The sequence below is a fragment of the Vulpes lagopus genome, chromosome 1 (genome assembly GCF_018345385.1).
Source record: "Vulpes lagopus strain Blue_001 chromosome 1, ASM1834538v1, whole genome shotgun sequence".
In the NCBI taxonomy this organism is placed as follows: domain Eukaryota; kingdom Metazoa; phylum Chordata; class Mammalia; order Carnivora; family Canidae; genus Vulpes; species Vulpes lagopus.
This window is the reverse complement of record NC_054824.1, coordinates 70308352-70331690: the sequence shown is the minus strand read 5'-3', so window position 1 is coordinate 70331690 and position 23339 is coordinate 70308352. Positions and strand designations below refer to the sequence as shown.

The following is a 23339-nucleotide window of genomic DNA, read 5'->3' as shown; positions in this document are numbered from 1 at the left end:
AGCAGGGAGAAAGTAGAAAAGTGGGGAGAAAGGAGGTGATGAGGAATGAGGGAGGCTTGGCTAGGATAGAAGGACTAGCTGGAGAATGGGAATGTAGGAGATATTTAAGCCAGATTGAGGAGAAGAGAGCTTAAGATGGGGAACTGGATGGAAATGGAGAGAGAAGGGGTCTGGGAGCTGGGGAGGTGGCGTGGGGAGAGCAGAGAGGCCTGTTCATAAGCTATCTCTTGACAGAAGAAAAGGGGCAAGATGAGAGGGCACTGGCTGGTATAGATTGTATAAGATCAGGCTTAGTTGGATGAGGGATAGCCACTCAGGCATAGAGGCTGGCTCACGGTGAGGCCTGTCACCACAGGGACTGACATTAGAGTTTCCTGTCCTCAGCACAGAGTTTTGCCCCCCCACCCCCCTGTTTCTCTGCTCTGTCCAACTCTGTTCCTCATCCTGCTCTGGCAGCCTCCCTCCTTGGCTCTCCTCAAGAGCTGCCAGCTGGGTATGACAAGGAAGAAAGGCTGAAGGAAAGGTTAGGGATTTGGCGGATTGGAGGGCAGGGGGAGATTTCTGTGGGTGATGGCAAGATTAGACAGGTTGGAGAGGTGGGAGTCCAAGCCCTTGCTGTGTGTGTGAGAGTGCAATTGTGTGTGTACACAGGGTGTGTACATGTGTGGGTGTGTGCACAATGCCTGTGTTACGGGTGTGTGTAGGTGGCTGTTATGTGTGTGCATGTGTGTATACATTGTGCAGGGATAGGATCACAGTGTACACTTACCAGGTTTGCTTGTAGGTATACATGGGTTTGTGCTGTGTTTCTGTACATGTCACTGAATGCAGCATCAATAACAGAATGTCCTGTGTTTCTGTTATCCTCTTCTTTCTTTCTCGTGCTAGTGAAAGTCTTTGTAACCATATGTGTATGTGGCCTCCATGTACCTGTGACTTATGTGTGAGGTCCTGGATCTTAGTTCCTGGTAACATGTAAGGTTATGTTACAAGAACCAAGTAAACCAGTTAGCAAATTTGTTCTCTTTCTGTCCATTCTTTAGTTCCAAAGCAAAATTTTAGTGGATTTGAAGTTTGTCTCTGTGCCCTTATTAGGGGAGCTTGCATATGAGAGAAGTGGCTGAGTTTGGTTCTTTGGAATGGGGGTGAGGCAGCCATACCTGAGAAAGGCAGAAACTAAGAAAAAGATTTGCTAACCCCTTAGATGCATTGTTTAGTGTGTCCTAGAAGGGTAATTGATGCATTTACTCATTTTTTCCTTCTTGGGAGAGCAAACATGGGTGCAGGCGTCAGAGTCAGAGAAGGGCTGAGGGAGAAGAAGGGCTCATGATGGAGTGGATATGGTCATACTTTTCATGTGAATGAAGGGTGTTTGTGCTTTTGGGGTACCAGGATACCTTGCTGTGATTGGGATCATGGTATATTCAAGCATGTAGCTTAGAGATTAAACTGGCTTGTCGTGCATGTGTGTGTGTGTGTGTGTGTGTGTCTGTGTCTGTGTGTGAGGGTTAGGTGTCCATTTCTGTAATGTGCTGCCCACATGATTGCCCAAGGGACTGGGGCCACATGTCCACACCAGCAGGTGTCTGGATCCAAATGTGTACTCCCCTGTTGCAGTGTTCACATATGTCTAAGCATATCCCGTGGGGGTATGTGGGCCTCAAGGTCTCAGAATGTGGATCTGTGGCACTCCCCTGCTCACAGTTGTCTGTATGTCTCATAAGCACCTAGATCTCTATTTTTTGTATTGTGGTTATATACACGTACCCCCACAGTTCAGTTTGTGTTTCTGTGCTCTCTACACACTGTTCCCAAGGGTTGCAAGGGTTCCTGCGTCATGGGGTCCACGTTATTGTGTGCGGACCTTCTAACACCTGGGGTTTAGAGGCAAAGGGAAGCTGGAGACTGATTCTAGGGCAAGTTGCTGGTGATTTGCAATTCTGGAAGTAGACAGTGAAAATGTAGCTGTGGTCCTGCCTAATTCTGGAACCTAGAGAGTTAACAGGCAGCTCTTCCGGTCCCCCCCCCCCCAGCCTGTAGCTTCTTGTTGCCTTGGAGATGGTAGTCCCGCCCCTGATGCAGCACCTGCCCCCCCATTGGCTGCAGTGGTGACTGTGGGGCTGAGGGGGGAGCCCAGGCCTGGGCAGCCATTCTGGAGCTAGAGCCGGAGCTTGGCATGCCCCCACTTTCATTCTCCTCTAGCCCCTTGGCCCCTCTAAATTCCCTGGCAGCAGAGCTTCAGCTTGCCTCCTCAAGCTGCCACCCCTCCATACTCCTGGCAGGCTGAGCTTCATCCGCATTCTCCTCCCCTCCTCCTCTTCCTCTCCCCACCCTTACTTGGGAGTCCCCTGAACCTCCACTGCTCACCCCCCCCCCCACTCTCTGCCCACTCCCCCACTCCCCTGCATTCTTTTCTTTTCCTCCCAACCCCCCTTCCCTTCTGAGGCCCTGCCACTGCAGTGCACGTGGACCGGGCCCCTTCTTCCCCCCCTCCCCCCATCTGCCCCTTCCCTGAATTTCCTGTCCCCAGGCTTCTTCCCCTGCCACTCCTCACAGGTCCTTTCTAAGACTTCCCCCCTCCAGACCAGGGAGGGGGTCATGGGAGGCAGCCCTGGCCCTCCAGACAGACAGGGGTTCCAGGATGGGGGAGCTGGTGGAAGATGTGCCCAGCTGAGGGGAGGGGAAAGCCTGCCTCAGGTCAATGACTTTTAACCCAACTCTCCCCCCCAGCTAGCCCCTTCCTGGGGAGGTGGGCACCAAGGACCTAGCTTCTGTGGATCTTTAGTGTCCTTTTACCACTGAGGTTTTACTGACCCCCTCAGCCATGCCCTTCTGCTGACTGCCAGTCCCAGTCATGGGCCTAAGGCCTCCCACCCCATCCCCTTCGGGGGGCTCCGGCTCGGGTTCTTTACCCCCTCCTTCCCGCCGCCAGCCTCTCAGCCGCCGCTGCTCTTCCTGCTGCTTTCCGGGGGGTAGGTGAGGCTGGAGCTGAGGGGTAGAGGGAGGTGGGCGAATGGGCTGGGGTCAGTGGTGGTCACCTGGGCTGACAGCGACCCCTGCCAACCTCCCTTCTGGCTCTTTGCCCCCCTCCAGAATACCACTTGGGTCGCTCGAGGAGGAAGAGCGTCCCTGGGGGGAAGCAGTACAGCATGGAGGCCGCCCCCGCTGCGCCCTTCCGGCCCTCGGTGAGTGAAGGCGCTTGCCAGATGTGGCCCAGCTGCGCCCCCTCCCCTCCAGCCCCAGCTGGAGCCCAGCGTTCTAAGAAAGGGGGCTGCAGGGAGAGAGAGTGAGAGTGCGCGCACTTGCCTCTTCCCATCTCTTTGGTTTCCCCCTCCTTGGCTCTGTCCCCCTGCTTTTCAGACCAGCCCTCCCACCTTCTCCAGGCTGGTGTGTGTGTGCACGCGCGCGCGCGCGCGCACGCGTGCACACACACACACACACAGCTTGTACCCTTTGGGAGCAAAGGAAGACAAATTGGTAGCAGGTCTCCCATCTCCGTTTCCTCACCTCTAGAGACTCCCCTTCACCCTCTCCCACTTTAATCCAGGGACTCTTTACCAGCTGAGGGGGGAGTACATAGAACTGACCCTTCCCCAACCCACCCCTATCCCCATTTCACCCCCACCCCAGCAAGGCTTCCTGAGCCGGAGGTTAAAAAGCTCCATCAAACGCACGAAGTCACAACCCAAACTTGACCGGACCAGCAGCTTTCGCCAGATCCTGCCTCGCTTCCGAAGTGCTGACCATGACAGGTACAGGGATTAGAGCCGGGGAGGATGAGTTGGATACAATACAGGGGCTCTTGGGTGAGACTGGAGGGCAGGGGCTTGTCCGGGCTCAGAGAGCAAAGGCCTCAGATTGGATGAGGGATGTTTTGGGGCAGGAGACAGAATGGAGAAGAGGCAGTAGCAGGAGAAAGGCAGGGTGCAGGGAGAGGACAAGCAGAGAGGCAGGATGGGGAATGAAGGTGAGGCCAAGGAGGGCCTCTTCCAGACAACAGAAGGATGGGTTCCAGCCCAGGATTCAGGGAGCTCTACTGGACAGAGAAGTAGTGGAGCCCAGGAGGAACATTGAAGGGATCCAGAGAAGGGGGCAGTGGGTTGATAGGAGAGGGAGCACTGTGAGCTAGGGAGCAGGGTGTGAGGGAATGGCAGCAGGTTGAAGTGGGGATGAGGCTGGCAGGTGCTAATGGAGGAGGGAAGGGGAGGCTGGCACAAGTGTACAGGTTGATAGAGTGTCCAGGGGAAGCTCTAGGGTTAATCACAGACTAGAGAATGAGGAAGAAGCCCTCAGAGAATTCCGGAGGGTACTGTCAGAGAGTACTGTCTCCAAGGCCGAGGCCAGCGGTGCAGGAGATCTGATATTGCTTCTGTTGTCTGCTTCTTGGGTCCTCTTTGGGTTTCTCCCTCACCCAGTCACTCCCCAGGGAGAACCTTGTCCTTCCTTTTCCCCCATGTCTGCCCGCCCCCAGGATTGGGCAGGTAGGAAGGTTGGGATAGGTGAGTCACACCTTCCCCTACCCCCCTCCCGTGTCACCGGAGCTGGATTTGAGCCTGGGGGGGGGGGTGTGGGGTGAGGGCATGGTATTCCTGGCCGCGGGGGCGGGGGTGGGGGGGTGGGGGGGCTGGGGGAGCGTCTCGCTGACGGCAAAGGAGCCCAAGATGACGGGGCTGCTATAAATAGCTTCATGGAGGCTCCCACACCCGAGCTCCCCCTCCCGCTTTCCCACTGCTCTCCACTCTTCCTCCCCTAGCCATCTCCCAGCCGCTCACTATCCCATCCCTCTGTATTGTGTGGCCCATGTCCTCCGTCCCTCAGCCCTCTGTACCTTCTGCTGTGGGGGGGGGGGGGGGAGGGCAGTTTCTGCCCCACCCCCACCCCATTCCCACGCCCATCTTTCCACCTGCTCCTCCTCATCTTCTCCCATCCTGTCTTTCTGCACGTGGCTTTGCCTCCACCTGCTCCCTTCTGCCCTACCTCCTCCTCTTCCCCAGGCCCCATTTCCTAGTTCTTCCTTCTCACTTCTCTGCCCATAGCTTTCTCCTATTTCTTATAACTTACTTTCCCTCTTTCTGCTGATTTTGCTCAACCTTGTCCTCTTCATGCATTCTTTTTGGAATCATTAAATGTTTCTTAGATGCTAGCTGTGTGCCAGGCCCAAAGAGACATCTTCTTTGTACTTCTGGTTCTTGAGGTCCACTTTTTTTCCCTTATATTGAGACTCTGGTTTCAGCTAGAAGTCCTACCTGCAAGTGTACCAGGCTCACCTGTTCTTTTTTTTTTTTTTTTTTTTTTGTCTCATAGCTCATTTTGGGGTTGAGATATTTCCAGGTGTCCCCAGTACCCCCACAGGTGTGAATTGGGGGTAGGGGTCTCTTAAAGCATCCTGACTTCTCTCACTTTCCTCCTGTCCTTCCTTAAGGATAGGCCAATGTTCTTTTCATCTGTGTCCCCGTGGGGGAAGGGGATTCACGGGGCTCTTTCCCCAGGTCTCCATCCTAGAGCTGGCCCCTGAGTGTGTAAGAAGAGTGAGGCCCTGACCCTGTGGCCTGACCCTTCCCCGCCAGGGCCCGGCTGATGCAGAGCTTCAAGGAGTCACACTCGCATGAGTCCTTGCTGAGCCCTAGCAGTGCGGCCGAGGCCTTGGAGCTCAACTTGGATGAAGATTCCATTATCAAGCCAGTGCATAGCTCTATCCTGGGCCAGGAATTCTGTTTTGAGGTACTGGGTCTAGTGGGCTGGGGAGGGCAGGAGTGATGGAGGATGAGGGCACAGAGACCTGGAGAAAGTGGCACAGGTGGGGATGATGAGGAAATAGAAAACCTCTAGGCCTGGGCGAGAGGAGGGTAGGCCAGGGAGGGGAAGACATGGTGATGGGGGGTGTCTCAGATGCTTAGGAGTCACCTCCCCTCCAGAGCCCCATCTCAACCCCCCACCTCTCTCTAGGTAACAACGTCTTCAGGAACAAAATGTTTTGCCTGTCGTTCCGCGGCCGAAAGGGACAAATGGATCGAGAATCTACAGCGGGCAGTAAAACCCAACAAGGTATCGGGAGTAAAGGAGACAAAGACAGCATGGGCAAGGCAAAGGTCAAGCCACAGGGGAAGCTGGGGGCCTAGGGGGCAAGGTGAGCCAAAGGGAAGGGAGGCCTGGGGAGGAGGGGACCTGGATGACCAGGAGGTGACCCCCACTTTTCTGAACTGCTCATTTCCTTTACCATTTTTTCTGCTTCATGGTCTGTTTCTCTACTGTAGAAGTCACAGACCTAGAATGTTGATCTGTCTTCTATGTAGGCAGCGGTGCCCCACCAGCACCCTGACAGCCGGATGCCGTGCCCCTGCTTGCCACGTCTCCATGAGACTCTTCCCGTTGTCAGTTAGCCAAGCTTCCAGACCTTAATTTCCTCTCCATAAAGCTGGTGGGAATGGGGTTTATGTGGGAATTGGGTTTATGTGGGAATTAGATGATCTCTAAAGTCCCTCTGGCTCAGAAATTCTGAGTCTGCATTCTTCCCAAGGCTTCTATTTCCTAGGAGAAATGCTTCCAATTCCACCAGCTCTTCTTGGATCCCAGGGTGCAGTAAGCTCACAGCCCTGGTGACCCTTCTCTGGGGGATCCCTTGTTTTTCATTGTCTATAACTAGACCCAAGAGGCTGGATGCTGTTTGACCCATGCAGAGTCGGAACACCATGCTCTCTTCACGCAGCAGCATCCTGAGCTTCACCAGGACCTTGTGGTCCACTGTATGCCCCAGGCCCTTGCACACGAACTCTGCATATAGCCTCACCCATCCTGTATTTTTACAACTCACTTTTTTGTTTTTGCAATCAATCTCTGGTTGTCTTTGGGGAGGACCCCCCAATTCTGCTCTTTAAATTCCACCTTATTACCTTTGGTTTATTCTTCTAGCTTTTGAAATTTTTCCCAGTGCCGATTCTATTGTCTGATGTATGAGCTACCATCTGTATTAGTTTTCTAGGGCTGCTGTAACAAATTACTATAAACAAGATCACTTACAATGAAAGAATTTTATTCTTCCAAGATTTAGAAGACCAAAAGTCCCAAATCAGTGTGTTGGTGGAACCTTGCTCCCTCTGAAGCTCTAGGAAGAATCCTTCCCTGCCTCTTTTTCGGGGGTTTTTTGGGTCATTTTTTTCTTCCTTGCCTCTTGATAGCTCCTTGACTTATAGCTGCATGGGTCCAATTTCTGCCTGTGTGTGTGTCCGGTGTCTAAATCTCCCTCTGCACATAGATACGAGGCATTGGATTTAGGGCCCACTCTAATCCAGTATGAACACATTTTAACATGAGTAGAAAAGCAAGGACACTTTTGTCAATGAAGGTCACATTCATAGGTTCCGAGTGGACATGAATTTTGGAGAAGGGTACACTATTCTACGCGGTACACATCTTCTCAGTCTTATGATTGCTGTCTTAGAGGCTCTGTCTCATTTTCCAACTGTCTCTCCTCTTCTGGTGTCTCTGTCTCCTCTCTCTTCCCCTTTACCTGCCATTCCCACCCCACCACCCCAGGACAACAGCCGCCGGGTGGACAACGTGTTGAAGCTATGGATCATAGAGGCTCGGGAGCTGCCCCCCAAGAAGCGGTACTACTGCGAGCTCTGCCTGGATGACATGCTGTATGCACGCACCACCTCCAAGCCCCGCTCAGCCTCAGGGGACACCGTCTTCTGGGGCGAGCACTTCGAGTTTAACAACCTGCCGGCTGTCCGTGCCCTGCGGCTACATCTGTACCGTGACTCAGATAAAAAGCGCAAGAAGGACAAGGCGGGCTATGTTGGCCTGGTGACTGTGCCCGTGGCCACTTTAGCTGGGCGCCACTTCACAGAGCAGTGGTACCCCGTCACCCTGCCGACAGGCAGCGGGGGCTCTGGGGGTATGGGGGGCTCAGGAGGGGGTGGAGGCTCGGGAAGCGGCTCAGGGGGCAAGGGCAAAGGAGGCTGCCCAGCTGTGCGGCTGAAAGCGCGTTACCAGACGATGAGTATCCTGCCCATGGAGCTGTATAAGGAGTTTGCAGAGTATGTCACCAACCATTATCGGATGCTATGCGCAGTCCTGGAGCCCGCCCTGAACGTCAAGGGCAAGGAGGAGGTTGCCAGTGCACTGGTTCACATTCTTCAGAGTACAGGCAAGGCCAAGGTGAGTGCTGTGCCCTCAGGAATAGGTGGCCTGGGAGTGGGCACTTGCTTGGGGCAGGGGATGGATAGTAGGGATAGGGCCCTTCTGTCTTCAGAATGAGCTTAGGTTATACAGAGGCTGATCCTTGGATTTTCCCGGGCCTCAGGACTTCCTTTCAGACATGGCCATGTCTGAGGTGGACCGGTTCATGGAACGGGAGCACCTCATATTCCGCGAGAACACGCTCGCCACTAAAGCCATAGAAGAGTACATGAGACTGATTGGTCAGAAATACCTCAAGGATGCCATTGGTATGGCCCACTCTCAGGTCTTCTTCCCAAACCTACCAGATGCACATCCCAACCCTAAACCTGGCTACTCCAGACCCCAAGTCACCCTTCCTCAGCTTGATGCTTCTAAGCCTAGAGTCCCCGGACTCCAGCCTCCAACCTTGGGATCCTGAGATTCCCCAACCCAGGCAGCCCCCATCCCTGCCCTTGACAAGTGTGACCACCCTCTGTTGTGCCCCCCCACCCCAGGGGAATTCATCCGTGCTCTGTATGAGTCCGAGGAGAATTGCGAGGTGGACCCCATCAAGTGCACAGCGTCCAGCCTGGCAGAGCACCAGGCCAACCTGCGGATGTGCTGTGAGTTGGCCCTGTGCAAGGTGGTCAACTCTCACTGGTGAGACTGGGAACGCTGGGTGGGGGCTGGGGCCCGGGTCATGTGTTCATCTGTTCATTCATCTGTCCATCCGCAAAAAAGACTGAGTACTGGTCATGGGCAAAGCGGTGTGCTGGTGGCTGTAGAGCAGACAGAGAGGACTGAGGCCTGGCCCCTTACCTTAGAGGGCCTCGCCCAGAATGGATAGGGTCAGAGTGGATACACAGAAAGCCACAGAACACTTTAGTGTGTGTTAAGCACCAAGCGAGAGTTCCCCCAGGCAACATAAGATCAGAGGAGGCCAAGCTTTGATTGAGATAAGCAGGGAAGGCTTCACGGAGGAGATGTCCCCGGGGCTGGGCTTTGAAGACTGGGTGGGGTTCCGATAAGTGGATACGGTGGACAAAGAAGCCATTTTAGGAGAAGGCTATGGGATGGGCATGTGTGTGAAGGTAAGGGGCCTGGGAGCTTTCGGGGGGCCAGCAGTTAGTTCAGGTTTAATGGAGCATGTAGCTCATAATGGAGAGTGGCAAGAGAAGAGGTCCGGACAGGGGGTTGAACTTAGAATCTGGAGGTTCTCAGCTGCCAGGCTAAGGAGATGGAGTTCATCGGTAGGTCATGGAATGCCATTAGTGGTGCTTGTGCCAAGAAGTATCATGATTGAGAAGATTAATCCTTAAGTGGTGTGGAGCGTGGGGCATGACTGGAGTAGAGGGAGCAAAGTCCAGGCTATTTGGAGGTAATGGTTGATGGATGAGGTGTGGATCAGGACGGGGACAGGGAAGGGAGAAAGGGGCCCACTGTGAAGGCCTCTCTGAGGAAAGGATCAGCTGGAGCTGGCAGCTGCCTGGGAAGAAGGGAGCTTGTCTGTGGGGAGTCAGGGATGACTCAAGAGGCCAGGAGGCTGGTGTTTGAGACCTGTGGCCTCATTGGCAGAACTGGGGAAGTCAGGAGGAGGAGCCAGTTGGAGGTGTGGGGGCGATGGTGAGCTCTGCTTTACACTACCGGAGTCAGAGTTTAAGGTGTCAGTGGGACACTCAAGTGGAACAGGGAGGTGGGGGAGTGAGCTCTGAGCCACTGCAGGGAGTGGGGGTCATGCAGGGGCACCTCCATCCCCATTGCCCTGGAATCCAGAAGAGTTGGGGGGTCCGAGCTCCCTGTACCTCAAGTGACCCTCCATCTCTCTCCCATCTCTGTCTCTCCCTGGTGTCTGTTTTTCTTCTCCTCCTCTCCTTGTCTCTCTCATACATCCTCCGTCTCTCCCCTGCATGTCTCTCTCCCCTCACCTTCTCTCCCCCTCCATTTCTCTCTCCCTGATCTGTCTGTTCCCTCTGCCATAGGCCTCTTCTTCCAGTAGCCTCCTGTCTTCCTGCTGCAGACCCCCCCTCCCTGTCTCTCCCCCACTCTGTTTCCACACCCTCACCTCCTACCACCCCCCTCAGCATGTTCCCTGGAAGCTGAGGGTCTCTGGGGCTCAGTCCTGGTCTCTCTCTTTCTTTCTCTCTCTCTCTGTCTCCCCCTCCCTTCCCCTCAGCGTGTTCCCGAGGGAGCTGAAGGAGGTGTTTGCATCTTGGCGACTGCGCTGCGCAGAGCGGGGCCGGGAGGACATCGCTGACAGGCTAATCAGCGCCTCGCTCTTCTTGCGCTTCCTCTGCCCAGCCATTATGTCGCCCAGTCTCTTTGGGCTTATGCAGGAGTACCCAGATGAGCAGACCTCACGAACCCTAACCCTCATCGCCAAGGTCATCCAAAACCTGGCCAACTTTTCAAAGTGAGGGAAGCCTCAGGTGGGGGTAGGGTGGGGATGGAGGTGGCAGGAAGGGTCTCCCAAGTCCCCAGAGACCCTGAGACAGGCGGGTGTGAGGCCTGTGCGCGCGCGTGTAACACCTCTACCTTCTGGATGCCTTGGCCAGGTTTACCTCAAAGGAGGACTTTCTGGGCTTCATGAATGAGTTTCTGGAGCTGGAGTGGGGTTCCATGCAGCAGTTCCTGTACGAGATCTCCAACCTAGACACACTAACTAACAGCAGTAGCTTTGAGGGTTACATCGACTTGGGCCGAGAGCTCTCCACACTCCACGCCCTACTCTGGGAGGTGCTGCCCCAGCTCAGTAAGGTCAGCAGATGCCCCCCTGCCCCTTCCCCAGATGTCTCCAGAGGCTCCCATGGCCTGAGAGACCACTCCCTGCACAGTGCTTTCTCTCCTCCCTGTCCCCAAAATGTGTCTCCACTGCTCCCCCAGCTTGGACACCCTTCCTCCACTCCCTCTGGCACTCTCTTCGAGCTGGGCGCTCAGCCCTCAGGTAACAGCCTCACCCTTCCAGGAAGCCCTCCTGAAGCTGGGCCCACTGCCCCGGCTCCTCAACGACATCAGCACAGCTCTGAGGAACCCCAACATCCAAAGGCAGCCAAGTCGTCAGAGTGAGCGGCCCCGGCCCCAGCCTGTGGTGCTGCGGGGCCCATCAGCAGAGATGCAGGGCTACATGATGCGGGACCTCAACAGGTGAGTACCTGGGGCTCCCTGCACCTGTGCCCTAAGGGCCTCTACTTTTCTCTTCCGGATACACTTCCCTGGGCCCCCGTGCATCTCTCTAGGGCTTAAGAGGAAGGAAAAAGAGGCAGGCTCTCAGAGAAAATGGTGGGGAGACAGGTAGAGTCAGCGGTTAGTCTGAGAGCCCATTAGGGCCAGAGAGAGCAAGAATCTCAGAGCCCCAGGAAGAGTGCGGAGGCTCCTCTGGCTCCAGCTTGCTGTGAGCCTGGGGTTCCTCTCAGTCCCTCTGCCTGTGTGCCTGTCCCAGAGCCGAGGTTCAGCCAGCCACGTGGGGTCAGCCATGTGGTAACAAAACGTTGAACCATCTCTGTACTAGTTGGTAAATAAGCACTGGCCCAGCCACCCACCAGAACTGAACAGGCCTCCGTCCTGATCCAGCAATGGAGAAGTAGCATACACACCCTAGCAGGACCTCCTAAGCCCCAACATCTGTTCCAATGCAGTGGCCTCAGCTGCTGCTTGTTCTGCTGACCGCCCCACTTGTTCCTCCAGCCTAGTCTCCCTCCACAATGCCATCCCCATTCCACCATTCCCACCTCTCCTTCCATGCGTCCACACCTTCCACCCACCTCCTTCTCTGTCTGTGCTTGCCCCTCTTCCCATCTCTCTCCAGCTCCATCGACCTTCAGTCCTTCATGGCTCGAGGCCTCAACAGGTGAGGGGCTCTCCCCTCCCCCGGCCCCCCTCTCCTCTCCTGTCTGCTCCCCCTCCCCCTCCAGTGGCCTTCACTCTCCTCCTCTCCTCTTCTCCTCCATGCACCCTCATTTCCTCCATACTTGCCCAGACCCACCCCTCATCCCTCTTCTTGGTGCCTGCACCTCCCCTCCTTGATCAAGGCCTTGCTCCCTTCCCAGAGGGGCCTTTCCTTCCTCCTTCCCACGTGTCACCTCCCGTGCTCCCTTCCAGCCCTCTCTAGAGCTGCTACCACCAGCTCTCCACCCTTCCCTGCGGGTCCCACTCCTCACCCCAAGGCCTGTGCCAGACCACAACAGGCTCGATTGCTGGCAGTGTCGGCCTCACCTCCTGTTCCTCTGCCCCTTTCCCTTCCTGCAGCTCTATGGATATGGCTCGCCTCCCTTCCCCAACCAAGGAAAAGCCACCCCCACCACCCCCTGGTGGGGGTAAAGACCTGTTCTATGTGAGCCGTCCACCCCTGGCCCGTTCCTCGCCAGCATACTGCACAAGCAGTTCAGATATCACGGAGCCGGAGCAAAAGATGCTGAGCGTCAACAAGAGTGTCTCCATGCTGGATTTGCAGGGTGATGGGCCCGGTGGTCGCCTCAACAGCAGCAGTGTATCCAACCTGGCGGCTGTTGGGGACCTGCTGCACTCGAGCCAGGCTTCCCTGACCGCGGCCTTGGGGCTGCGGCCTGCGCCTGCTGGACGCCTCTCCCAGGGGAGTGGCTCGTCCATTACAGCGGCTGGCATGCGTCTCAGCCAGATGGGTGTCACCACGGACGGTGTCCCTGCCCAGCAACTGCGCATCCCTCTCTCCTTCCAGAACCCTCTCTTCCACATGGCTGCTGATGGGCCAGGCCCCCCAGGGGGTCATGGAGGGGGTGGTGGTCATGGTCCACCTTCCTCCCATCACCACCATCACCATCATCACCACCACCGAGGTGGAGAGCCCCCCGGGGACACCTTTGCCCCGTTCCATGGCTATAGCAAGAGCGAGGACCTCTCCTCGGGGGTCCCCAAGCCCCCCGCTGCTTCCATCCTTCACAGCCACAGCTACAGTGATGAGTTTGGACCCTCTGGCACTGACTTCACCCGTCGGCAGCTCTCACTCCAGGACAACCTGCAGCACATGCTGTCCCCTCCCCAGATTACCATTGGTCCCCAGAGGCCTGCCCCCTCAGGGCCCGGAGGTGGGAGCAGCGGTGGGGGCAGTGGTGGGGGTGGCGGAGGCCAACCGCCTCCATTGCAGAGGGGCAAGTCTCAGCAGTTGACAGTCAGCGCTGCCCAGAAACCCCGGCCATCCAGTGGGAATCTGTTGCAGTCACCGGAGCCAAGTTATGGCCCTGCCCGTCCACGGCAACAGAGCCTCAGCAAAGAGGGCAGCATTGGGGGCAGCGGGGGCAGCGGTGGCGGAGGGGGTGGGGGGCTCAAGCCCTCCATCACCAAGCAGGTACGTGAGGGTGGGAAGAAGGCCAAATGGGTGAGGAACAGGGAGGGTGGAAGGAAATGGCTTTGTGGAAGTGGGGGCAGAATAGAGTCTGGCATCTGAAATCATACTTTTCTCACATCCTCTCATTCATTAAAGAAATTGTATACAGAGTCCCTGCTAGGTGCCATGTCCTGTTCTAGGCACTGTGGGTTTGACACTGAGTGCCACACACACCCTGCCCTCATGAAGCTCACCTCTCCAGAGGGGAGACATGATATGTAATTAAATAGCATTCACAAGGAGATTGAGACTAGAGCAGGGGAATGAGATGGGAATGGTCATCTCCTTTAGCAGTGCTCTCTCCTAAATGCACCCTACCTTTTCCCACCTTTCCTCTCTCTTCACTTCCACCTTGCCCCATCCCAGCATTCTCAGGCACCATCCACACTGAACCCCACAATGCCAGCCTCTGAACGGACAGTGGCCTGGGTCTCTAACATGCCTCACCTGTCAGCTGACATCGAGAGTGCCCACATCGAGCGAGAAGAGTACAAGCTCAAGGAGTACTCTAAGTCGATGGATGAGAGCCGGCTGGATAGGGTACGCTGGGCCCCTCATCTTCCCATTACCCACAGGGGCAACCTCTAGATGCTTCTCAGGGAAGGACCCAGGGGTCAAGTAGTTACAGTGGAAAGAAGAGACAAAGACCTGATTCCCTTTCTTAAGAAGTGTCCAGTCTATTAGGGGATACTGGGCACACAGTCTGTCAGAAAGCCAACTTCCAACTTTATTTTGTGGCTTATACACATCATAGACTGCGGAGAAACGTTTTATGTTAAAGCTTATTTCCATTTTATTTCCATGTTCTTCCCCAGGGAGAACAGAAGCCCTGATTCCTATGACTACTCAGGAAAGGGACAGCTACTCTGCCAGCAGTGTGAGCTGATAAATTGGGTGGGGGGCCGGAGGGCTGCAGTTGTACTACAGACCATGTCCAGCTTACCCAGGCATTGTTCCACCAGCACAGGTGACAGAGGGTTGGTGTTGGAAAGTGGTATATGTTGGCCCACGTGTGGAATGACCAGATCCTCAGCTGGTGGTGGCCTAGAGCAAAAGACAGCAAGAGCTCAGGGCACACACACATAACTCAGCAGTGCTCCTTGGAGAGGCTGTTGCTCCAAGGACTCTGAAGAAGAGGGTGGCTGTAGGATTAGGTTAACGTAAAGACTGTATGACTCCAACTCGGGGGAGCAGAGAGAGGTTTCTTGGGAGCTGTGGTTTTTGAGCAGAGGAAAATGTTGGGACTGTCTAGATGGACTTGGTATAGCAAGTCCCATGAGAGAATTAAGCCCTAATGCCCAAGGTAGCCACCTTTGGTAATAAATGACATCTCTCCTTTGCTTCCAGAGTGGGGTTGGTTCTGTATGTGTCATCTTTGGAGAATGAGAAAATATTCTCAAGTCATTTTTTCTGTACTATGACTTGGATGAGATATTTTTGTTGAGGAAGGCTCTAGAACAGTACCATCCAGTAGAGTTTTCTGCAGTAATGAGAAACGTTCTATGATCTGCATGGTCCGTATGGCAGTCACCGGCCTCATGTGGTTGATGCAGCTGGGGAAGGAAATTTTGTTTTATTTACGTTTTAAATAGCCACACATGGCTGGTGTCTACTGTATTGGATAGCACCACAGCTCTAGACTCTAGAGCCAGTAGGGCAGATAAAATGACTCCTCTGTGCCCTTCGAGCCCCGGAATTCCAGAATCATTAACAGAGGCAGTCTTAGATTCTCAGCCTGGAGTTGTTTAAAGCCCAGACCTGGAACCCCACATAGCCTCTCCTTATCCAGTGTCTTTTCTTCCTGGGTCTCCCCACGCTCCCCATGTGCTCTGGTTGGACTGAGGAGTCACCTTAAGCTTTCATTTCTAGGTAGGATCACTCAAGGTGAGTGGAAGGGGAGTCTGTATAGGTTTGTGTGTGGGTCCTTGTGTGTCCAGATTTACATGTGCGGGCAGGTATATACTGCTCAGGGCATGGGAGCATATGATCTTGGTCCATTTTAAAGGAGCCTTAGGTAGCTCCATAGAAGGGTCTTCTCTAAAGCCACCATGTCTGGTATAATCAGCAGGCAGGGAAAGGACTGCAGAAGGCAGCTGGGTTATCTGTCCCTTACCATGCAGTGGCTGCTTGGTAGGCAAGAATGGAGATGGGGTGGTGGGTCAGGGTGAGGCGCCCCTCACAGTGCGGGGTCGTTTGCCCGGCGGGCAGGTGAAGGAGTATGAGGAGGAGATCCATTCACTGAAGGAGCGACTACACATGTCCAACCGGAAGCTAGAAGAGTATGAGCGGAGGCTGCTGTCCCAGGAGGAGCAGACCAGCAAAATCTTGATGCAGTATCAGGCCCGACTGGAGCAGAGCGAAAAGAGGCTAAGGCAGCAACAGGTGGAGAAGGATTCGCAGATCAAGAGCATCATTGGCAGGTGAGGGGCGGCCTGGGGAGGGGTCACAAGTGAGAGCCTGAGGCTGAGGAGAGCCAGCAAGTTCCCCCTCTAGCCTTCAGCCCCAAACTCAGGACACCATGAGGAGAGCCCACCACCTGCTCCCAGAAATTGCCACTCACCACCAATCACCAAATGGGGAGAAACTTCTCGCTCAGGGCATAAGTGAACCCTGATCTCTCTCCCGATAGAGTAACTTCTGAAGTTCTTGGACTCCCCACTGGTTAGTCTCAATCCAGCCTGTGATGTTCTCCCCAAATCTAAGCAGAGACCTCTAGCCAGAGTAGCCCCTAGCCATTCCTATCCTGGGTAGCCCCTCTCTCCAGCCCTGAAAAGATGTTCTCTTAGAAACTGAATGACCCTTCTGTTAGCATATGCATATTTTCAACTGCTCTGCCAAGCCCTGGCTTCCAAAGAAGGTATCTCAGCAAGGCGGTCAGCTTATCCTGAGAAGTGGTGGGACTCCAGGCCAGACTCTAACTAGAGCCAGTCCCATTTTGATCCACTCTGAATGTAGTTTGGATTAAGATTAATTAGAAGAAAAAGGCTTGACTTGAAACTTACTTTGAAACCCTGTTGTAATTGACATCCTTGATGGGAAATCGCTTTGAGAATCTTCATCAAAGGCATGGAGGTGCTGGGAATGATGATTGTAGAGACCCCTCTTGGGCTTGGGGTATCCCAGGGGTGGCACTGGTGGTGTCCTAGGTTCAGTGAGATGGAGATGTAGAAGTGAGGCCTTCAGCCACAGAGGGGCTGTGGAAGGGCACTGTCCTGCATGGGAGGGTGGAGGGCCAAGGGGGCATCTGGGTGATAGAGGTCTTTGAATCTCAGAAAGCTGTCCTTAGCAGGGAGATGTGAGGGTCCCTGAGAGGAAGGTTAGTATGAGGAGTCTTTGGGTCATAACAATGGAAGGATTCTGAGGGCAGAGGAGAAGGACGCCTGAGGCTTTTCCAGAGAGCTGCAGGGGCTCCCCCAGGATCAGGAGTTCCACTGGCAGGCTCCGAGCCCGTGCCCGCCACTAACCCCACTGAAGCCCGTCCCTTCAGGCTGATGCTGGTGGAGGAGGAGCTGCGCCGGGACCACCCCGCCATGCCTGAGCCGCTGCCTGAACCCAAGAAGAGGCTGCTCGACGCTCAGGTGGAAATTACAATGTCATTTATCTTCTCCGTGTCCCATCCCCATCCATCCCACTGTCCTTTGTGCACTCACTGCACCAGTCACCCAGCCCCATCGCCATCTGTCTCCCACTGTCCTCCATTTGTCCACTGGCTGCTCCTGGCAGCGCCCCCAGTGACCCCATCTTCATCCCATCGTCTATGCCTTTGTCACTCCTAGCAGTGTTAGCCCCACCCCTGTGCCTTTCTACTCTGTCTTTCCCACTCCTGTCTGGGTCTTGGAGCATCCAGCAGAACCTCAGTCTCTTTGCCCCCAGATCCCACCCAGTTCCTGGCACCCCCGCCCCATCTGTGCCTGTTCCTGTTCACACAGGGAATTCAGCCTCCTCTGAGCTCTTCTTGGGCTAGAAGGGCTAGAGGCTGTAGTTTGCTAGAAGAGAGCCCAGGGCAGTACGAGTTCTAGCTTCCCAGGTTCTAAATGGCCCCCATCACCTCTTGGCTCCTCAATTTTCCTGTCTCCTGGATAGCTCCTGAATAGCTTCCTCCTCTGACTCTTCAGCTCTTGAAAGCCCCCCGACCCTCACCCTGTAAGCTTGCCTTCCCTCAGTATTTAACCCCAGTGAAGGCCTCTGGTCCTTAAACCTGTCCAGCTCTCCAGCGCCCTCTGTCCTCAGCCAGCTTTTAGAACTTCTATCCTGCACCCTTGCCCCTTGCTCTCCCCAATTCTACTTTCCCACCCATGCTCCTCCTTCCTCTGCTCTGACCGCCAGGCTTCCCCACCACTACTGCCAAGGCTCCTGACCCCATGACCCCACTCTCTCCCCCTGCAGCTCCTCATCAGGTAATTCTCCTGGTTCCTTTGACCACGGGCGGAGGACACAGGGGGAGGTGACTCCGGACCACTGCAGGTTGGTCGTGAAGCCCACTCCCCTCTGACTCTCTGGAGCCTTTCCCCACCCCACCCCTCACTGCTGCCCTCCACATACCCTACCCTCCTGACACCTCCTGCACAGACCCATCTCCCAAGCCACTGCCCAGAGAGAGTACTTCTTGCTGCTCCGGGAACTGTTCAGGGACACCTTGCCAACACCAAGCATTTTACCTGGGACACGCCCAGCACATCCCCACATCTCTCTTTGACAAAACCCACCGCCCAGCCTCCTCTCAATCCTCTGCCTGTGCCTCTCCAGTGTATGTCTGTCACCCCCCATTTCACCAGAGCGTCCTTGGGAGTTTGGGACGTTGGGAGTGGGGCTTGTTAAGGGGTGGCAGTGATGACGGGTTGGGGGACCCTGGCTAAAGGGGCTATGCTGACTGCAGCAGGTAAGTGGGAGTTTCCTCTTCTTTCCCTAATCTCAGTTCTCCACCCCTCCTCCCACTCCTCACCTGTTTCTCTCTCTTCCTCCTCCCTTATATCAGTGAGATCGAAGGCATCTTTAGCTCTTATTGGGCCCCACTGGGTAGGAACTAGGAATGGGGAGCTAACTCAGGAAGACTTTGGGGGAGGGAGGCTGGAAAGAATGCTTTTCCTGATGGCAGGACACTAGGCAGGGTGAGTGGAACAAGGAACAAAAAAAGGAGCCTCGGCAGATGTCAGGACGCAGACCAGCCCATGTGGCGTGGGAGTTGGAAGTGGGGTGAGCCGTCTTCCTAGATAAGATCATGGGCTCAGTAGCCATGTGGATTCCAAGGCAGAGATGCCAGGAACAGCATGTTAAATAAATTCTCTATTCTTCTCAGCGGAGCTCACTCCTCCTCTCCCGCCACCCAGTGGCCTTGCAGGATGCAGTCCTACCTACAAACCAGTAAATGGGAACCTGTCAGCCACTGACATCATTTCTGAGGGGCTTTCTTTCTGTGGGATTGATCTGCAGTGGGCAGTGGCTCCTCACACTGTAATTTTAACACTCTGCCTGCTCAGCCTCTTTGTCAAAGTAGTTAGTGATCTGTAAACAGATGCTAAAAGGCACCAGGGGACCTCACCATTTAAAGGACTCCTGCAGTGAATTCTTTTGTAAAATGAATAATGGCACCCTAATTTATCTACGTTCTAAATTTGGGTCCATGGGGGAGTAGGGGGCATGCCTATGTTCTGTTGCCAGCAGACAAGCAGAGAGAAGGGAATCTGAGGTTTCCTTCCCCTGCTGTCCTGCCATACTCAGGATCCCCTACCATACATAATTTCCTCTCTCACTGACTTGGGGAAAGTGTGTGAGATGCTCAGCAAGCTAAGAGGGCGGCTTTACTTAAGGCTGGGGTTTCAGTGACCTGAGAGGTGGGCTCTTTGATTTGGAAGGGAGAGCTGATCTCGAGGCCTCTACTTAGAATATTTTTGTATCCTACAGAGATATGGTTACACGTAATGGGCCTAAATGCCCCATGGCCCGGGAAATAACCTGGACACTTTCTAAATCACTTTTAAGCATTGGTCCCTCTGCAATGTAACCATTCGCTTAAAAGTTAATTTTGTGCCTGTATCTTAAAAAGGCAAGTGAGTGACCAGAAGTGTCATACAGGAGTACCACAGTGTGGTTCCTCTCCCAGCATAGGAACAGAAGCCAGATGTGAGGGCAGGAGGCAGGAGGCAGGAGCTGGTCCAGGGGTGGGAGTAGGGTCTGCTACCCCTCTCCCTCTAACTGGGATCCCAGGGAGAGGGATTGAAAGGAACATGGAGGTGGAAAGGAATGAAGCAGTTTTGCTTCCTGGGGACACAGGGATGGGGGCACGCTGTGCCTCTGCAGATACTCCTAGTCATTTCTGCCCAGAGAGAGGCAGCCCTCCCACATTTTTTACCATCCCCCATCACTTTCTCCAATCTCTTGCCTTCCCCCCTCCCTCCCACCACCCCAGTACAGTTAAACCTCTCTAACTTGGACTGGTATATTGGAGAAGATGACTGCTCTGAGCAAATGACAAAACTGAATGGCAGTGTCTATTTAATGAAATGTATGTCTTCAAAATACATACAGTAAGTGGGACTCGATGAACGAGGCTTTTCCACTCGAGGTCCTCAGGGAGCATGCGTTAATGAATAGATAGATTCAAAAGCCTGTTAGCTGGTATCCTCCTACAGATACGTTTCTACTGTTAATTTGCTTAGCACACCCTTTCTTCAGAGCTAAAGGAAAACTCAAGCCCAGTTTTTGTTCAGATTATGAAAAAAGTCCAAATCCGCAGGGGTTTGGATTAATGAGGTTTTGCTGTACTGCCTCCCCTTGTTCCCTCAACACAAAGTTCCTACCTCGGATTGGGGGTGGGCTGGGAGGGGGTTCCATCTAAGAAGAGGAGGGAGGCTGGGTAGGGGAAGATCCAAGGGGTTAGGTTGGGGTGAGGTAGGAACTTGTTTCATTTGAACTGGTTTCCTGGTATGACTCCCTGGGTTGAAGGCCTGTTCGGAGTCGGGGGTGAGATTCTCTTCTCCCTGATCCCAGAAGATGTAACTTCCTCCGCAGGTGAGAAACAAAATAGGAGGATGGGGTGAGGGGTTGTCCTGGGGGCAGGGAGGGGGACATGGTTTATGGAGTGGGTTGGCTACTGGGGGGGCATAGCTCGGGGAGCTGGCACCCAGGCTCCCGCGAAGCGTCTCAATAAGTCCGCGCTCTCCTCTTTGGTGTCTTGCAGGAGAGGCAGCTTCCCCCCTTGGGTCCAACAAACCCGCGTGTGACGCTGGCCCCACCTTGGAACGGCCTGGCCCCCCCAGCACCGCCCCCCCCACCCCGGCTGCAGATCACTGAGAACGGCGAGTTCCGAAACACCGCAGACCACTAGCCCACCCAGCATCACAGACCTCCTCCTCCCTCCCCATGCACCCTGCCCTGGAACAGCACCCACCACCAGGACTGGATGTTGCCAAGGGACAGCGGGATTGCCTCCCTGAATGCCTCCTTGGGGCACCAATCCCCCACCCCCACTGCACCATTTCCAGCGGGGAAGAGTGGGGACCCTTAGCTGCCCCTTTTCCTTCCTGTTGGAGTGCTGCCCCCTGTGACCCCCAGGGACCCTTGCCCCAGGACACCACCTACCCCACACAGACCCCTTCAGTCCGGGGTGCTATCCCCATCCTCTGCCTCATCGTTCCCCTGAGCACTGGGGGACAGACCCTCACCCCCACCCTGGGGGTGTGGCACCTCCAAACTTTCAACTTCAGGGTGATTTTTTAGCAGTAACCAGAGCTGACAATCTAACTCCCCTCCACCGCCCCATTTTGGCCTCCCCTGTCCCCCTTGTAATGGGGAGGGGACCCCGGGTGAGGGGGCCCTATTACCCCTTGATTTCTCAGGAGCGTCTGGGGGGGCTCAGCACGCACAAACTCCTTCTCTTCCTACTACTCTTAAATTTACTCCCTCCCCACCCAGAACCCAGATGGGGTGGAGGGGCCACCGGGGCAGGGAGGGGGCGGCAAGGGGGGAATGGGAGTTGTCTCCCCTTCCTCCCACACCTGATCTGCTCTTGGCTGGTCCCAGAGCGGGGTGAGGGGGCTTATGCCCCCCCCTCCCCCAGTGTGTTGGGTGGGGTGGAATTGAGGTTAGGGTGAGGGGTTAGGGTCTAGGAGGGTGTGTATGTTAGGGAGGACAGACTAGGTGATCTGCCCTACCCTGACACACACAGCCCTCCTTGCCCCTCCCCTCTCTCTTCTTGGTCTCTACTCCCAGGGGGAGGGGGGAACTTACTCTAGGAAAAGCCATGTCTCTCTCCCCCAGGGTGGGGGGACCTGTGTTGGAGGAGGGGTGTTGGGGGCCCCCTTCCATGACTCTGTCCCCCCGGGGGAGGTAGGACAGGGCTGGGCTTCCCTCTCATCCTCCCCCCTCCCCAATCTCCCTCCACCTCCCTCCCTCCCGCCAGCTCCACAATTTTTCGGTGTTTCTCTGTACATAGCTCTCTGGCGGGATAGGGGAGGTAGGATGGATGGGGTTTAGGGTGGGTAGGTCATGGGAGGGGAGAAGCCCCTCCTTGGCACCCCCTCTTCCCTGACTGCTATCCCCTACCCAGCCCTGCCCCCTCATCCTTTCTTGCGTTTGGTATTGAGACTCTTTCCAGACTTCACCCTTCTTTCTTTTGTATGGACAGTTCCCCTTCAGACCCATCCCCCTACACACATACACCCAGCCGGGGCCAAATTTATACTTATATAAAAGTTGTAAATATGTGAAATTTTATCCCTGTGCCCTTTCCCTACTTTCCCAACCCCAGACCCTCCCCCTGGACCTCCTTTCCTCCTCTCTTTGGCTGTTGTAATTATCTGGGGTTTGTACTGTACATATTGGGGGTGTGTGTGTGTGGGCTGGGGGCAACCCCTCTGTATAGAGCTTCCTGGCCCCCTCCCTCCCCCAGGCTTCCCTCCCCCTCCGCCACCCTAAAGGTAGGAAGATGCTCTTCCTACTTGTTTTATTTTGTTTTCTCGTTCTCCCTCCCCACCTTGTCCCACCCCACTCCCAGCCTTTTCTGTCCTCCACCACTATCCCTTTTTCTCCACTCCCAGCCCCATTTCCTTTTTTTCTGGAGTGTGTGGTGAAACAGAAAAATCATGTTTAATAAACGGAGATTGTTCTTTTTTCGCTGTGCTGACTTTCCTAAGCTGCGACATTCAGACATACCACCCTATTCAGTAGGGTGATAGGATCTGCTTTTTGAGAGGAAGCTGGCAGCCTGGGAGAAACCATATCCCTGCATGATGCCACAGTCTCCTCCAGAATAGCATTCTCCCACCAGGCCATAAGATGTATTCTGTTTCTGAGCAGGGGTTGTGACCTGGCTAAGCTTACCCAATCCAGCTCTCCCCTCTCCACTGCCCCACTTAACCCTGATGAGTAGAGAGGCCAGGGAGCAGGGACACTATCTGACACGGAATTCCAAGTATATATATCTACACACACAACTATATTTAGTAATTACCTAGAAATAAGGTTGATTTAATGGCTGGTTAAAATGCTCCCGTACGGAATGGAGGAAAGAACTTGGTCCCTGAACAAATCTGAATTGCAATCCCAGGCCCGTCACTTGCCAGCCTCACTTTCCTCCGAGGAAACTGAGCAGAGCAACACCTACCTTGTAGGGTTGGGGGAGGGTACAAGGTGTTGTGGACAATGCCTGGCCCACACAATAGTTAATCTCTCCTTCTCAGCACTTAGAAGGGAGCGGGCGCTACATTTAATCATCCGCAGGGCTTAAGGGTCGCCCCCTCCTTCCAGGCTACGATCTCCCGAGGCCCAGCTCAGATTCCTCCGGGCGTCAGACGCCTCCCGCCGGCACCGCCTTCTCGCCCGC

At 54.8% G+C, this 23339-nt stretch overlaps 1 protein-coding gene and 1 long non-coding RNA gene across 14 annotated transcripts in view; one reads left to right on the top strand and one right to left on the bottom strand.

Moving 5' to 3' along the window:
- The window catches only part of SYNGAP1 (synaptic Ras GTPase activating protein 1), a 31466-nt gene extending 8840 nt beyond the window's left edge, over window positions 1-22626 (top strand). For 2 of the 12 annotated variants that reach the window (XM_041771952.1, XM_041772021.1), the window contains 16 exons: window positions 3094-3185; window positions 3631-3752; window positions 5568-5721; window positions 5947-6045; window positions 7534-8160; window positions 8306-8450; window positions 8679-8823; window positions 10337-10573; window positions 10716-10917; window positions 11126-11304; window positions 11966-12007; window positions 12406-13480; window positions 13886-14059; window positions 15728-15939; window positions 17007-17100; window positions 20697-22626. In XM_041771952.1, the coding sequence (XP_041627886.1) occupies window positions 3094-3185; window positions 3631-3752; window positions 5568-5721; window positions 5947-6045; window positions 7534-8160; window positions 8306-8450; window positions 8679-8823; window positions 10337-10573; window positions 10716-10917; window positions 11126-11304; window positions 11966-12007; window positions 12406-13480; window positions 13886-14059; window positions 15728-15939; window positions 17007-17100; window positions 20697-20843 (3746 nt within the window). In that variant the 3' untranslated portion in view covers window positions 20844-22626. Of the gene's footprint in view, window positions 1-2438; window positions 2977-3093; window positions 3186-3630; window positions 3753-5567; window positions 5722-5946; window positions 6046-7533; window positions 8161-8305; window positions 8451-8678; window positions 8824-10336; window positions 10574-10715; window positions 10918-11125; window positions 11305-11965; window positions 12008-12405; window positions 13481-13885; window positions 14060-15727; window positions 15940-16993; window positions 17101-17905; window positions 17984-20696 lie in introns of those variants that run through there. The other 10 variants (XR_005990365.1, XR_005990367.1, XM_041771995.1 and 7 more) reach the window with 10 other exon arrangements.
- Window positions 14151-23306, bottom strand: LOC121500372. Of its 2 annotated transcripts, none has more exons than XR_005990374.1 (3): window positions 23121-23306; window positions 16522-16661; window positions 14151-14563 (listed from the first exon to the last, which is right to left on the bottom strand). It is a non-coding gene; the product is annotated as an uncharacterized LOC121500372 (long non-coding RNA). The 2 variants fall into 2 exon arrangements; XR_005990375.1 differs by lacking the exon at window positions 14151-14563 and adding an exon at window positions 15817-15951.
- Between the last annotated feature and the right edge of the window lie 33 nt (window positions 23307-23339).